At 34.0% G+C, this 14,521-nt stretch overlaps 1 protein-coding gene across 2 annotated transcripts in view; it reads right to left on the bottom strand.

Annotated features, from left to right (window-relative positions):
* LOC128218302 (lysine-specific histone demethylase 1A-like) overlaps window positions 1-14,521 on the bottom strand; it is a 32,992-nt gene that overhangs the window by 7,585 nt on the left and 10,886 nt on the right. For both annotated transcript variants that reach the window (XM_052925961.1, XM_052925954.1), the window contains 11 exons: window positions 13,168-13,333; window positions 12,318-12,451; window positions 11,842-11,920; window positions 11,145-11,237; window positions 4,903-5,009; window positions 3,280-3,361; window positions 3,023-3,117; window positions 1,769-1,911; window positions 1,412-1,502; window positions 1,014-1,148; window positions 708-781 (listed from right to left, as the gene is read on the bottom strand). In XM_052925961.1, coding sequence (XP_052781921.1) covers window positions 708-781; window positions 1,014-1,148; window positions 1,412-1,502; window positions 1,769-1,911; window positions 3,023-3,117; window positions 3,280-3,361; window positions 4,903-5,009; window positions 11,145-11,237; window positions 11,842-11,920; window positions 12,318-12,451; window positions 13,168-13,333 — 1,199 coding nt within the window. The remainder of the gene's footprint in view (window positions 1-707; window positions 782-1,013; window positions 1,149-1,411; window positions 1,503-1,768; window positions 1,912-3,022; window positions 3,118-3,279; window positions 3,362-4,902; window positions 5,010-11,144; window positions 11,238-11,841; window positions 11,921-12,317; window positions 12,452-13,167; window positions 13,334-14,521) is intronic.

The following is a 14,521-nucleotide window of genomic DNA, read 5'->3' as shown; positions in this document are numbered from 1 at the left end:
GGAAGACACTTTCATCTTGTTCAAACTTGTGCATTGAGTTGTCAAAGCTAACAAATTTGCAGTTCTGTCGAAAATAAATGTTTTTGATATTATTGTTCTTTATTTGACCATGTATAATGCATCTTTTATGGAATTATGTGAACAATGTCATAACAGATCAATACAAAGAATTTTGATACATCTTATGGTGTTCAGAAACATATGGCAAGTAATCCATTTTTAACTAGCGATAAACAAAAGCTGCAAATTATAAGCAAAACATGCACACATGCTGCAGTTTTAGCCATGCTCCTTGCTGAAGTGGAACAGGTGTTATTCTAAAAACAGGTGTTCAACCATGCGAACCATACAAAATGAAACTGTCAGGATTAAAAGTCATACGTCTTATTAAGGGACCTTCCAAAATAAAATCTGTAATGGGAGTATCAAACACAGAAGCTAAATACGACAAAAAAGATTTTTACTACAGTAAGAAACAAAATAAAGGCTGTTAGGTAAAAAGCAACAATACGAAAATGAAAACAGTAAAAGGATCAATGCATAGGGCTTCGAGGAATATATTCAAGATAACAGTATTTACAACCATTATGTGTTTCAGTGAAGAGGCAAATGAAGTCTTAGAATTAGAAAATACACAAAGCAGAACTAACTTAAAAACACACATACCATATGATATACAGTTTTAAACCTTTTCACATGACACATACCTGGGTGGGTTGGCCTCAAGGTCAGAGATCTTCTCTTCTATTTCCTTCTGCTGTTCTATCAGTTGGTCATACTCCTGGAACAAAAACAAAATGCCAAATGGTAAAAACCTCTTAAGCTTAGACGACAATGAATATCTGCCCGCAACCCTCCCACATTACCAAAAAAAGAATCCAAATACACTAACCCAGCATGCTACCCTGTGATCTCAGAAATTGCTCTTAATGAGGGACTGGCAGTCATGTGAGGGCCTAAACCTGACTCCTACCCCTAGCTCCCCCCCCCCCTTTTTATCCATTTCTACTTACCCTGCAGGCAACTCTGAGATCCCGGAATTTGCTTTTGATGAGGAACTCTGCGGTGATGTCACGTGGGGGCTTCACCTCTGACGCCTCCTTCCACTGCTTGTGTAGCTCCTCTATGCGATCTTTCAGACTCAAACACTGAAAAAAAGCATTACAGTTTCTATACAACCTCAAAATAAGATGTCATTAAACGACCTCCAAATAAGATGTCATCTAATGGTTTCTTCACTACATATAAAAACACATATCAAGGACTCATGGCAAAACAGTCATGACTCCGCATAGATATGGAAAGAGATATGCCTGTCTTGAGCTTGATACCTGACTTTATTTTTTACTTTTACTATAAACAAGTCTATTTAATTTTAAAAACAGGATAGAGGAAATATGTTGGTGTTTACCTGATTGAGGTTTTTCTTGAGTTTATCCTGGAGGTCTATGATGTTTTTCTGGTGTTCTATCTGCTTCTCTTTCACATGTTTCTCCTGCAGCCTGCAAGTGAACAGGTGTGAGAACATGAACAGTGTGGCACTGGTAGATCTTTATATAAATAATTAAAAATGATAAAGCTGCACAATCTTTTAATTTTCTGTCTTTGAATTAGCAAATTTTGCATAAATGTATAAAAACCGGTGAAGTAAGACTGCTGATAGATCTGATTGCAGAGAAATAAAACCTTTGGCAGTTTCGAAAGATGTGGCTTTGAGATGAGGAATAACTCTTGTTGTACAATTACTAAATCACAACAAGCCACTTACTTGATAACAGCTTCCAGAGCACACCCTAGAGAGGCAGGTTTGCCGTTGACATAGTTAAAGTCCATCTGGTGGGACAGGAAGGATGTGGCCTCCAGAAGGCGGTTAAACTCTCTCTCCACCATCTCATCCTTCTCCTTAGGTACCTGGGACAGAAAACAGCCTAGTTTGTTACTTCAGTGGCTTTACCTCATCCAGGACAGCCTCCAATTATTTTTGATTAATTTTCAGTTCTTAATAACAGATCTCAGGGGTGTTATTCATTAAGAATCTCAGTGTTAAATTTCAACTTAAGTGAAAATTTCCTAATTTTTGTCAATGTTTATTTTGAATGTATTATCCTATTTATTCACATGAATTCATGCCTTTGTGCATTTTCTTGCAATTTTTTGTTGTACACACATTGTTAGTTTTTTTAAAGTTCAGCTTAGAAAAAACAACATTCTTTTAACGAAATTCGAAATCTTTATGTTGCCTCTAATTTATCTGAAACCATGAAGTTTTCCCAATAATTTAATAAAGCTATCTCCAACATAACAGTCTCCGTTTCGGAATTACATGCATTATCTTTCCTACTTCAGTGTTTTTCCTTGATCAAGCCCAAGAAAAAAATATCTTGATTTTTGCTGGTATTTTTTTGTCTTATTATTAGCACCATTTTATAGAACAGTTCTCAACAAATGAAAGAGTGTGAACATGAAATAGAAACCACAGCAATGCGTCAAATTGATAGACATTTACTGCTCATTAAAAAATCAAAGAAATTTGTTGTAATGTTTTCTTTCTTTCATTATTGTTTCGGCTTTTCCAGAACCATGCAGTTTAAATATGACCTCATACTGTATGACATCATTTAATGGGGTAGTGTTTGCTGAATTACTTATATGTAAAATATATGACCTTTTTTTACGAAGATGAAGTTATGTGATTGTTTGCTTTTATTCCAACTGAAAATGACTTTAAATTACTTACTTTTACTAGCATTTAAGGCCAAAAAAGCTTGTGGGTAAAATATGTTCTATATAATTATGTTTTACATATTTTCCTCTTCACATCAAACTGTTTTAAATGATACTAAAACCATATGGACGAGGCCAGATTCTAGAAAAAAAAAAACTTTAGATAAGTTTGCGAGGGTTTTGTATTAACAATTTTTAGCAATCAATAAGATCAATAAGTGACCGTTAATAATTGTTTTTGAGTGTAGTTAGATTTTTCGTGAGATGTTTATACACAACGCAGTACATGTTTACTCACAGTTGATCCGTTGCTCTCATAGAGTGGGCATTTCTGTTTGATCTTGTGTAGCTCCATGTTCACCTGTCGACTGACCACTGTCATTGGGTTACCACCTAAGAAATACACACATTTTATAAAGTTTAGTTTACACTACTTTCCTTGAGCTCAATGTGTAACTATAAGAGCATGTGTTTTCATTTCTGTTGTTTACATATCAATTTGAAATTTCAGCCTCATTACTGATTTCTGACACAAATAAAATGTAAGATTCCTACCGAGTCCAGTGACGACCATGGCCCCAAGGTCAGCAATGTAGTTGCCCTTTCTGAATGTTGCTATCCTTCCACCAACTCGGTCCTGGCAAAATAAATACATAATGTTGTGATTCAATCAATGAAAGTAACAGCAAATTAAATATTTCACTTATCTTTAAATTCACAACATGATTGATTTGCAAAGAATCGCAATGATAAGTTGCATAATTTATACAATCTAAAGTAATAAAAATATTTTTAAATATAATCTTTAAGACAGCTACATTGTATAAGTTTGTCACTAATGAATCTAGCTTCAGCTTTGGGTGTGTTTTCACTGACAAGTGTGAGACTCAATGTTTCAACATATCTTACCAGTAAATTATTTTTGACAAAAGATGAGGGTGTTATTATAGAGAAAATATTTTTAACAGATATAGCAATATCTTAGAATTATTGCTCTAACCAAAGAGCAATATTACAATAAAACTAAAATATGCAGTTTTGAATCTTCAGTCTAAAACTCTCACTCAAGATATTAGTGAATATGGACCCAGGTTCATGTTTTTTTGTTGAAACTGGTGATCTATTCAATACATGAAGCCATACTATTGTGCCCCTGTTGAGGCTTGAACCCGTTTGGTGGGAGGCTATCACCACCTTACCCACTGCTACCAAATGAGATTTGCGGCATACTGTCAAAACTCGCTATGTCAAACTCAGTTATCTCGATGTTCCGGTTATTTCTAACTTTATCAAATATTTTGCATTTAGTCAGACATGTTTTGTATTTTGGTTATATAAAATGTTCGTTATGGCGGTCTTTCCCAAGTTTCCAATGACTTTAACATAGTGACTGTTGACTGTATCATACATGCCATATTTCTGAGAGGCTTCCCAGGGGATTTCGATCTGAATTCCAGGGGATTTTGATATTAAACCAGAGGATTTTTACGCGGCGAAAACTTGCGCAATATCTGCATTTATAATATAAGAATAAATACAGAAATACACTCAAATAACAATAATTTTTGGACTTAGTCATTATGGTCCTTCATGAAATTTCACACTCATAATATTATTGATGCTTTCCACTGTCAACCTTAAGCAAGTTTTGAAAAAAAAAAAAAAATTATTCCCGGGGATATGGATCCCCCCGGCAAGAGACCAGGGGATGGGTCAAAATTCCGGGGGATTTATCCCCCGCCGCCGGGGGATATGGCATGTATGCTGTATATTGAACTAGAATACATTCTGCAGAAATAGGATGAACATTTTGACTACTTGATTCTCCAAAGGACTTTCATCATTAATATCATGGTGTATAAGTTTTCTTTCAACCATCTAGTCAATTATTTTCTGGCCCTTCAGAATTATTACATATATCTCCAGGTTCTTTGATAACAGAATACTGAACATCTTCAATGAGCAGTTATCGTATTTTAGACAGCCAAACAAGAGTCTGTATTGCCTGAGATAACCACATTCTAGAGACCGTTTTCTACAAGCAGTTTTTGTACAGACGTGAGATTTTCAACAGTACTTCACTGTTAAAGAATATCTTCCCTAGTTACAAAAACTTCTGGGATTCTGGAGGACACAGCCTCCAGGAGTCAAGAATTCCATTGATGTGGTAAATCTTACCCTGGCCTCTAGGAGCACACAGTCCATGCCGAATGCAGTCAGCTGTTTAGCTGCTGTCAGTCCAGCTATACCCGCTCCAATGATTATCACCCGACCATGCTTCTTAACTGGAATCAAACAGTAAGCTCAGTAAACAGAGATTTATTCACACTTTTTTCCGGGTGAAATTTGGCCTCATTTTCCAAGGTGAAACATATACCTTTTTTCCAAATGTGAATTCCAGTTTTATCCTTATGAGAAAAAAATAAGTTGAAAATGATTTCAGCTTGAAATTGGACCCCTGTTGAATAATATATGTTTTAGAAACAAAGCTAAGAGTTATAACAGTATTTAACATTCTGTTACTTTTTCTTACAAGATTATTGCACATTTCAAGGAAATATAGGTTATTTTTAGTCAAAACAGTGCATTTTCCCATAAGCAACATGACTCAGACATCTTCATCAGAATGGCAGTAAAAAACACTGGTTATTGTTGCATTGAAATATACCATTGATAAACGGTATATGTTTTATTATCAAAGAAAAATCAATCTTCTAAAAACCCTTCTTAATTGATTGTGAAAATGGTTCTGCAATTAAGGAGCAAAAAATATTTTCTTAGTTCAATAATATAACATAAAAGTCATTTTTTTAAACATTTAATATGAGTTATGTAAACACATGTCAATTAATAAAAATGAACAATGGTTTTAATTTCCTTTTCTTCCTACAACTTTGATCTTTAAAATCTGGGAGTAGGATGTATTATTGGTCCCAGTTAAAATCAACAAATTTTATGGACCCAAAGTGAAAAAATATGCCTATCAATGGAGTAATAAATAATTCACAGAATCAAACACTATCATTTATTTAATATTCCTCTTTTCAATCATAAACTTGAAACAGTTCAATCAAAACCATGACACATATTCACCACTTCAAACACCAGAGCCCAATCAACCAATCAGTGGCAATCAACAGTGATCCCTTAATTAAAGGCCCCCACTTCTCCCACCTAGGTGAGGGGTCACACTTAATCAGGGAACCTATAAGTAAAGCATATTGTGGATCACACCTTGAAGCCCAAACTCTGCCCTGGTCTGGTATATTAGGTGTGAGATACCAGATGTTTCCAAGCAAAGAAAGTTTCAATGAATTAGCTAAAGTGTACAAAACTTCACGTCCAGTCTTTAATGATTAAAAGAATTTCATTAATGACCATTATGGGCATTTGGTATAATATTAATCTATATAAAGGCAGAAGTGATACAGTGACTTCATTACACCCAGAAAGGATTACTGTCAGAAGAGTGAATTTTGTTTTTAGTTTTATAGTTAAATAATATGATAATTTAGAAAAAGGAGCTAAAGAATTTTGAATTAAGAAGTAACAGCAGCGAGGCAATATATTCTCGGCACATGTTAGATGCTGGTTTGGAAGTATACTAGCACCAACCTGTGCTGGGAGTTGATGGCCTTCCTTTAACTGGAAACTCCTACATCAGTAGTGCATTTGGAATTATATATATAAAGAAAATAATTAACAGAAGGATCAGGAGAATCTTGGTACATGTAATTAGCTGGGTTGCACTATATACCAACCCCGGAAAATACTTAACCATTCTAAAGTCAAGAATATGGGCGGGGTTGAAAGTCATGTTACAGTTTGGAAATGCAGAAACACAAAATGAAGCTACAAAAATGAACATACAATAAGTTCCTCATAATTGGTACATGATATGTGCTGGCAAGACACTTAAACCAGCGCGTACATGTACTTAACATGATGAAGTTAATGCCAAACATAAAATGGAAAAAAAACAATCAATATCATATTTATGAAGATACAGGACTTTAGATGATGCCTTAGCTGTTATTAAAAACAATGATTTCCTCATTTTTGGTACATGATATGTGCTGGCATGAGACTTATACCAGGGCGTACATGTACTAAACATGATGAAGATTATGCAACACAATATATGGAAGAAATCAATCGCCTTGCATATACATGTATGAAGATACAGGATTTAGATGATTCCTCTGCTATTATTAAAACAATTATTTCCTCATAATTGGTACATGATATGTGCTGGCATGACACTTTATCCAGCGCCTATATGTACTTAAAATGATGAAATTGCACAAGACCTGATTTTTGGACCATGAAATAAGAGAAATGGTAAAACTGAGAACATATCAACTGTTAATGACAATACTTTCTCATTATTGGTACATGATATGTGCTGGCATGACACTTATACCAGCACGTACATGTATTTAACATGATGAAGTTTATACAACACATGATATTAAGACCATAAAATGGCAGAAATCCTCATACTAACAACATTTCATCTCCTAATCACACTTTTTCCTCATAATTGGTACATGATATGTGCTGGCATGACATTTAAACCAGCGCATGCATGTACTTAACATGATGAATTTTTGCCGCACACAATATGGAAGAAATAAATCAGATCAAATATACATGATGATTGTTACATGTATGATATTACAATTGTTTTCTCATAATTGGTACATGATATGTGCTGGCATGAAGTTTATACCAGCACCTACATGTACTCATCAAGATGAATTTATTCAACACATGATAAGGAAGAAATCAATCACCCTGCATATGAAGATAAACAACTTGACGACTCCTTGGCTGTTTTTTAATACGATTATTTCCTCATAATTGGTACATGATTTGTGCTGGCATGACACTTTCACCAGTGCATACATGTACTAAACATCATAAACTTTGCACAGCATATGATTATTGGACATGAAATAACAGAAATGGTAAAACTGAGAACATTTCATCGGTTAATCACAGTATTTCCTCATAATTGGTACATGATATGTGCTGACATGACACTTATACCAGCGCATGCATGTACTTCTCATGATGAAGTTTCTTAACCACATGATATGAAGGAAATCAATCACTACCATAAGTATGAATATACAGGACTTAAGATGATGTCCCGGCTGTTATTAAAACAAGCATTTCCTCATAATTGGTACATGATATGTGCTGGCATGACACTTATACCAGCGCGTACATGTACTAAACATGATGAAGTTTCTTAACCACATGATATGAAGGAAATCAATCACTACCATAAGTATGAATATACAGGACTTAAGATGATGTCCCGGCTGTTATTAAAACAAGCATTTCCTCATAATTGGTACATGATATGTGCTGGCATGACACTTATACCAGCGCGTACATGTACTAAACATGATGAAGATTATGCAACACAATATATGGAAGAAATCAATCGCCTTGCATATACATGTATGAAGATACAGGACTTGAGATGACGTCTCAGCTGTTATCAAAACAATTATTTCCTCATAATTGGTACATGATATGTGCTGGCATGACACTTATACCAGCGCGTACATGTACTAAACATGATGAAGTTTCTTAACCACATGATATGAAGGAAATCAATCACTACCATAAGTATGAATATACAGGACTTGAGATGATGTCTCAGCTGTTATTAAAACAAGTATTTCCTCATAATTGGTACATGATATGTGCTGGCATGAGACTTATACCAGCGCGTACATGTACTAAACATGATGAAGATTATGCAACACATGATATGGAAGAAATCAATCACCTTGCATATACATGTATGAAGATACTGGATTTAGATGATTCCTCAGCTGTTATTATTTCCTCATAATTGGTACATGATATGTGCTGGCATGACACGTATACCAGCATGTACATGTACTTAACATGATGAAATTGAACAACACATGATTTTAGAACCATTCAAAAGCAGATAATGGATTTGTATACAAGACTTAAGAACCAAAATACTTATACTGAGAACATTTCAAACTGTTATCACGTTTGGTACATTATATGTGCTGGCATGACAATTAAACCAGCGCATGCATGTACTAAACATGATGAAGTTTATGCAACACACCCATTAACTTTTAAGAAATCAATTTATATCTAGCATGCCTATGCAGACACAGTCTGGAAGAGGATACATTGGCTGTTTTGAAAAACAATTTATTCCTCATAATTGGTACATTATATGTGCTGGCATTACAATTATACCAGTACCTAAATGTACATACATGATGAAATTTATGCAACATGATTTTAATATTATAAAAACAATGGGAAAGAAATTCATAATAGAATAGCTTATATTGTTGAGTTGATACCAGAATTTTGTCATTTCCTCATGATTGGTACATGATATGTGCTGGCATGATTTGAAAACCAGTGCAGGCGTGTACTTACCATGATGAATATTGAGCATATCACATGATTTCAATGTTGTGAGAAAAAAGAAATCAAATTTATCATTATTTTTTATTAACACCAGTATATTGAGAAAGTTTTGATTTTTATTAAAACCCTATTATTTCTTCATGTTTGGTACATGATATGCGCTGGCAAGAAATAAATCACAGCGCAGGCATGTATTTAACATGATGGAATGAATGTCATAAAACAGATTAAATAAAGGGCCGTAACTCCTAAATGACAAAAGCGATTTCCATGGCTATCGAACTTGATCAAGATATTATGGTCACAATCATGTATGTAAAGTTTGGTGAGGATTGGACACATACTTTTCAAGAATTAGATTGGAAACATATATTTTTGAAGTATTTTTGGCAAAAAAGGGCCGTAACTCCTAAATGACTAAAGCGATTTCCATGACTATCGAACTTGATCAAGATATTATGGTCACAAACATGTGTTTAAAGTTTGGTGAGGATTGGACAAACGGTTTTCAAGAATTAGATCGGAAACAATCTTCGGGACGTACGTACGTACAGACAGACAGACAGACGTACGTACGGACAAGGGCAACCCTATATGCCGCCACTTTGTGGGGGCATAAAAACAAATTACATCTTTTCTAGCAAGTGTATTTTGGTATTTTTTCGACAAAAATATCAGTTTTTTGTCTTGGTATTAACATCATGTGTGCTGGTTTGAAAACAATACGAGTACTGACATGTACTTGAATTGAAGCTTCTTATAAGATTAAAAATATTCGCTGATTATCATTATAACCAGTTGAATCTTTCAACAATACTCTTTTGACATGTGTTAAATAGGCCATGAACAACCTATCAACAAATTTCAAAAATTCTGGCTAAGACTGAAGATTATGCTTAGAATGTAAAATAGTCACTTTTTTAACCAATTAAATGTACATGGACTTAAGGTAATTGTTTGAAAATTCTGTGTCTTGCAAATTATAGTACCAGTGACAGTATGTGCTTAAGTGTCTAATTGAATACTAGTGCCGACATGTACCTTAATTCAGGACAGAATAAAACACGAAACAAATTTATTGTATCTATAATGTTATTTATCAATGCTTTATATTTTACTAGTCCTCCCAAAAACAATATTATCAACAATTTTTCAAAAATAAGAGAAGTCGTATTTTAGCTTGCTGAATAGTTTTGTATGCTGAACTCAGTACGAATTAAATTCTTAATTGGGGAAAGTTGAACAATAAAATTGCTATAAGACCACTAGAAAATTGTGAAATAGCTGTATAAGCCTTGGTTCTGTAACTGATACCTGCACTGACATGTACTTTACCTACATGTACTATACAGCTTAATACAGCAAGACCGAGAAAGAGACTGTTCAGTGAAGATGATGGTTTCGTAATTTTACCATATTAAAATCTGCCAATTCTCATTGTTTTTCTGCAGTAAATCAAAGGGAATAGCTTGATATAGCAAGAGCTATGGATCATGCTTTTCATGTACATGTAGGTATCTACCCTAGTAACATAATGTTCCAAGTGTGTCATTTGAATATCGAACACTATTTGCTATATGGCCCAGTTTGAAATTTTTGCACGCTGACATAGATGCCTCCAAAGCCATGATCTACGACACCAAGGCTATAGCAATACCTCAACTTTTTCTTTTAAAGATAATAATCTAAGCCTGAATTGGATATCATTTTATATGGTTAAGAAATTGATCAAACCCTACAATCTCTGGCAGTATCTGCAAATTAAGTTACTTTCCAAATTTACAACTTTGTAGTTCATTCAATGATCAATGATTTGCTCACCTATTGCATTGTTTATATTGTGTTCAATTGAAATCAATCACAATTTAATTGTTGACCAGTTCACATTCAAATAATGTTAAAACCTTTAAAACATCAAAACATCAGAAAGAAGGAAAGATTCTGCATTATTAATCATGTTTGCATGTTTCTATCTTTACCTGGCAGTGGTTTAAGCCTTTTGAACACACCGAAGTTGATGAAACCAAATCTGTCAAGATATGAGTGGACTCTCATCACGAGGGGACCGTCACCTTAGAAAACAAAGAATTCATTGCCTGATATGTATCAGTAAGATAAGTGTTTCAAAATCAATATGCACCCTGAGATATATTTACAAAGTTGTATTAAGGTGTTTTAATTCTTTCACTGACAACTACCATGACCTAGATCTAATGGCCCCCAAAACAAAAGAGGTCATCTACTGGCCAAGTAAAAAATACTTATGAAGCTTCATTATTTATTTGAGTGATTGTGTAGACAAGACTTGGTCTATCCATCAACAGACCAACAAACCACTCAACATCAATTTCACACCAATATGCTCTTTCTTCAGAGGGCATAAAGACAAAAAACTTCTTTCCTGACATCAGTCTGACTTGTAGGTTTTAATGTTATTTTTTTTCAAAATGATAAACATGATAAACTACAATTACAATTGCATGAACTAAGGTTGATTTTCCCCATCTATCAAAATCAATTTACTACATGTTTGTGGGTTAAGATAACAAAACATTAATCATTTCAGCTTTACTTATCTCAGATGTATGGTGATAACAAAATATGATCCAATATTTTTTTCAATGCAAAATAAACTTTGAAAACTTATAGAAGCAAATGTCTACAAATTAAACATACTATTAAATGGTGCCTCGATCTGTGGAAGGGCATTTTCAAAGGTAATCTGCTGCTTCGGGTTTTCGAGCCACAGTTGCAACTGCCGAAATAAAATACTTGTATTAACACCAAGTAAACAATCAAGGATCGTTTATAAAGAATATTTGCTAGATGATAGCAATTTTTTCAAAGTAGTATCAGTAGCAATAACAGGGAAGCGTAAAAGTGAAATTAATGTATTTAAGTTTTAACAAAATAAGATACTATTTCATTCTGCATAATCAAAGTCATGTCTGGGAGACTGTGAGATTTTGATTTTTATGCAGAGACACCTTGTGGCCTGGCATTACTGACATGGAACTCTTTTCTACCCAGAAATGGACTCGCCCTCAACTCCCTGTCTTCAGCTAATGAACCGAATCAAACTAACTGATATACACCATGTATAGTACGTAATAAGGACTGTTTACAAACAAAACAAGTCTATTATGTCTTACAATTCTGTTTCTGATGTAGAGGAAGACTTTCTGTGCCTGTGGAGGTCCCTGAAGGATGTCTGGGAAACATGCGGCCTCCTGGGACGTCATTTTGTCAAACGGCATTCTGCTCTGGAAAGCTGCTCCCTCAAGACCTAAGGTAAGATTGAATGATTTCAATAATTATGAAGGAAGATAGAAGTAAACTGAATACATGAAAATATGAACATGTATACTGAATTTCTAAAAGGATATGCCTTTGTTAGTGAAGTGTCCCCAAACAAAATAGAAATAAGTACCTAATAGTAGTGTTGGGAATCGGTTGCAATTTTATTATCGATGATCGGTCCACTCAAGTAACCGATTATCGATAGTACAATCGGTTTTTAAAATACTAGATAGTACCTGAGTTGTAGTTTTATTCATGTACAGTATTAAACTCTTAATCATTATATGCATATACCTTATGTCTATGATTAAAGTTATTAAGTGTTGTTGTATAAAAAATAGTTCATTTACTTGCTCATTGTGGCTTTCATCAGCCATTTTGTTAAAAATAACATCTGAACACTAACTAATATATATATATATATTATTTTTTTTTTCGATAATCAATTATAACTAAATACTATCGATTGTCGCCGATTTCAGGCCCAACCAATCAACTTTCGATTATAATCGATCATCGGAACATCACTACCTAATAGTGACAAACAACAACATTAACTCTTTGGGTAACTTTGTAAGCTGCAAAACTCAGTTTTAAAACTTTCAAATTCATCTGTCATGAAGGTGAAAATTTATGGTCCAGCATTTTATCCCGCTATATTCAAATTCAAACCAAATGAAACCCCTTTGAGTGATTTATTACCAGTTGGGTCACATTTCAAGCTGCTTGTTGGGTCTTCATCGCTGTCCACCTCCTCCTTTGGTTCTGTCTTTACTGGTTTTTCCTTTTCTTTTTTATCTATGTCCGAGGTATTGTCTTCATCATCTGATATTTTTATTGCTTCACCATCTCCTTCTTTTGTATCAAGCTATAAAATGATGTGGTTGTTTTTATAATGACATTAATATAAAAGTCTTCATTTTACTTGTAGACCATACCTGCCAATTCAGGGCTAATATACAGATATGATTAAACTGCAGGTTTCAAAATTAGAGAATGCATTGTAAAATATTTACTGGTTGACGGTACATTTCCGAACAGAACACAAATCCCATACACCGGCTAAAACACGCGTTTGTTTACCATGATCGATTATTCGATGATCTAGATCAATAAAGGGTCTTGCCTTGGTCACAATTGCAAAGTTTCATCTTGTTTTGTTAAGTATTTTTCTAAAAAATGCCATTCAATGTTTATACGCTTAAAGATCAAAATGTAGCAGATGGGGGAATGACGTCAGAGGGCGCACCTGCATCTTCCGGTTTTGCAGTTATGTTGACCTACATTCAAGATATTTATAAATAGAATTCACGCTTTACATTTGAATTGCATGTTTTGAAAAACATCGGAAACAATAAATAACTTTACAGCTAAGTGATTATTTAATATAGCATGCATATTAATTATAATTGTATGACCATATATTTTCGCTTTGCAAGTGTTCAGTGTTTGTGCCCTCCATAGCCTAAATTTAAGGGTGATTTACTGTCCATAAAATTAACGTATTTCGACATAAAATTGATGAGGTCTCGAACCTGTAATTTGACAGATGTTGTCACATTAACCAAAGATGTTTCCTACGCAATTTTAACATACTACAACAAAAACTCTCCAAGATGATTGTGAAAAACCTCAAAAAGTGTCCGTATTTGTGACCTTAGCCAGTATACTTTATTAAGATTTTCCCTATAAAGCGGATATGGTCATAGTGGGATATTGCAATTTCAGTCTGGAAACTTGGGTGAAATTGACAGGTTGTTGGTTTGTTGAATGGCATGTTTTTAAGCATCTTGGGTTTAAAATGGCATTAATCTTCAGTAAAGGTGTACATTTTCTTAGCTTGATTGTAACTCTTCAAGTAAAGCCCAAAATGTTTGAGTTTGATGAGATTAACAAAATTATGGCCTTGTACATGGTATTTTCAGAAAATATAGGAAAATAAAGAGGTGACTTTGCTCTCTTTAAAATATTACAAAACAATATATTAAAAATTATAATTCTTGTGCTTTAGTACTTGCAACATTTACACCATCATTATTTTAGCTAGTCCAAATAA

Source organism: Mya arenaria, chromosome 2 (genome assembly GCF_026914265.1).
Source record: "Mya arenaria isolate MELC-2E11 chromosome 2, ASM2691426v1".
Taxonomy (NCBI): domain Eukaryota; kingdom Metazoa; phylum Mollusca; class Bivalvia; order Myida; family Myidae; genus Mya; species Mya arenaria.
The sequence above is the reverse complement of the archived record's forward strand: the minus strand, read 5'-3'. Positions and strand labels throughout refer to the sequence as shown.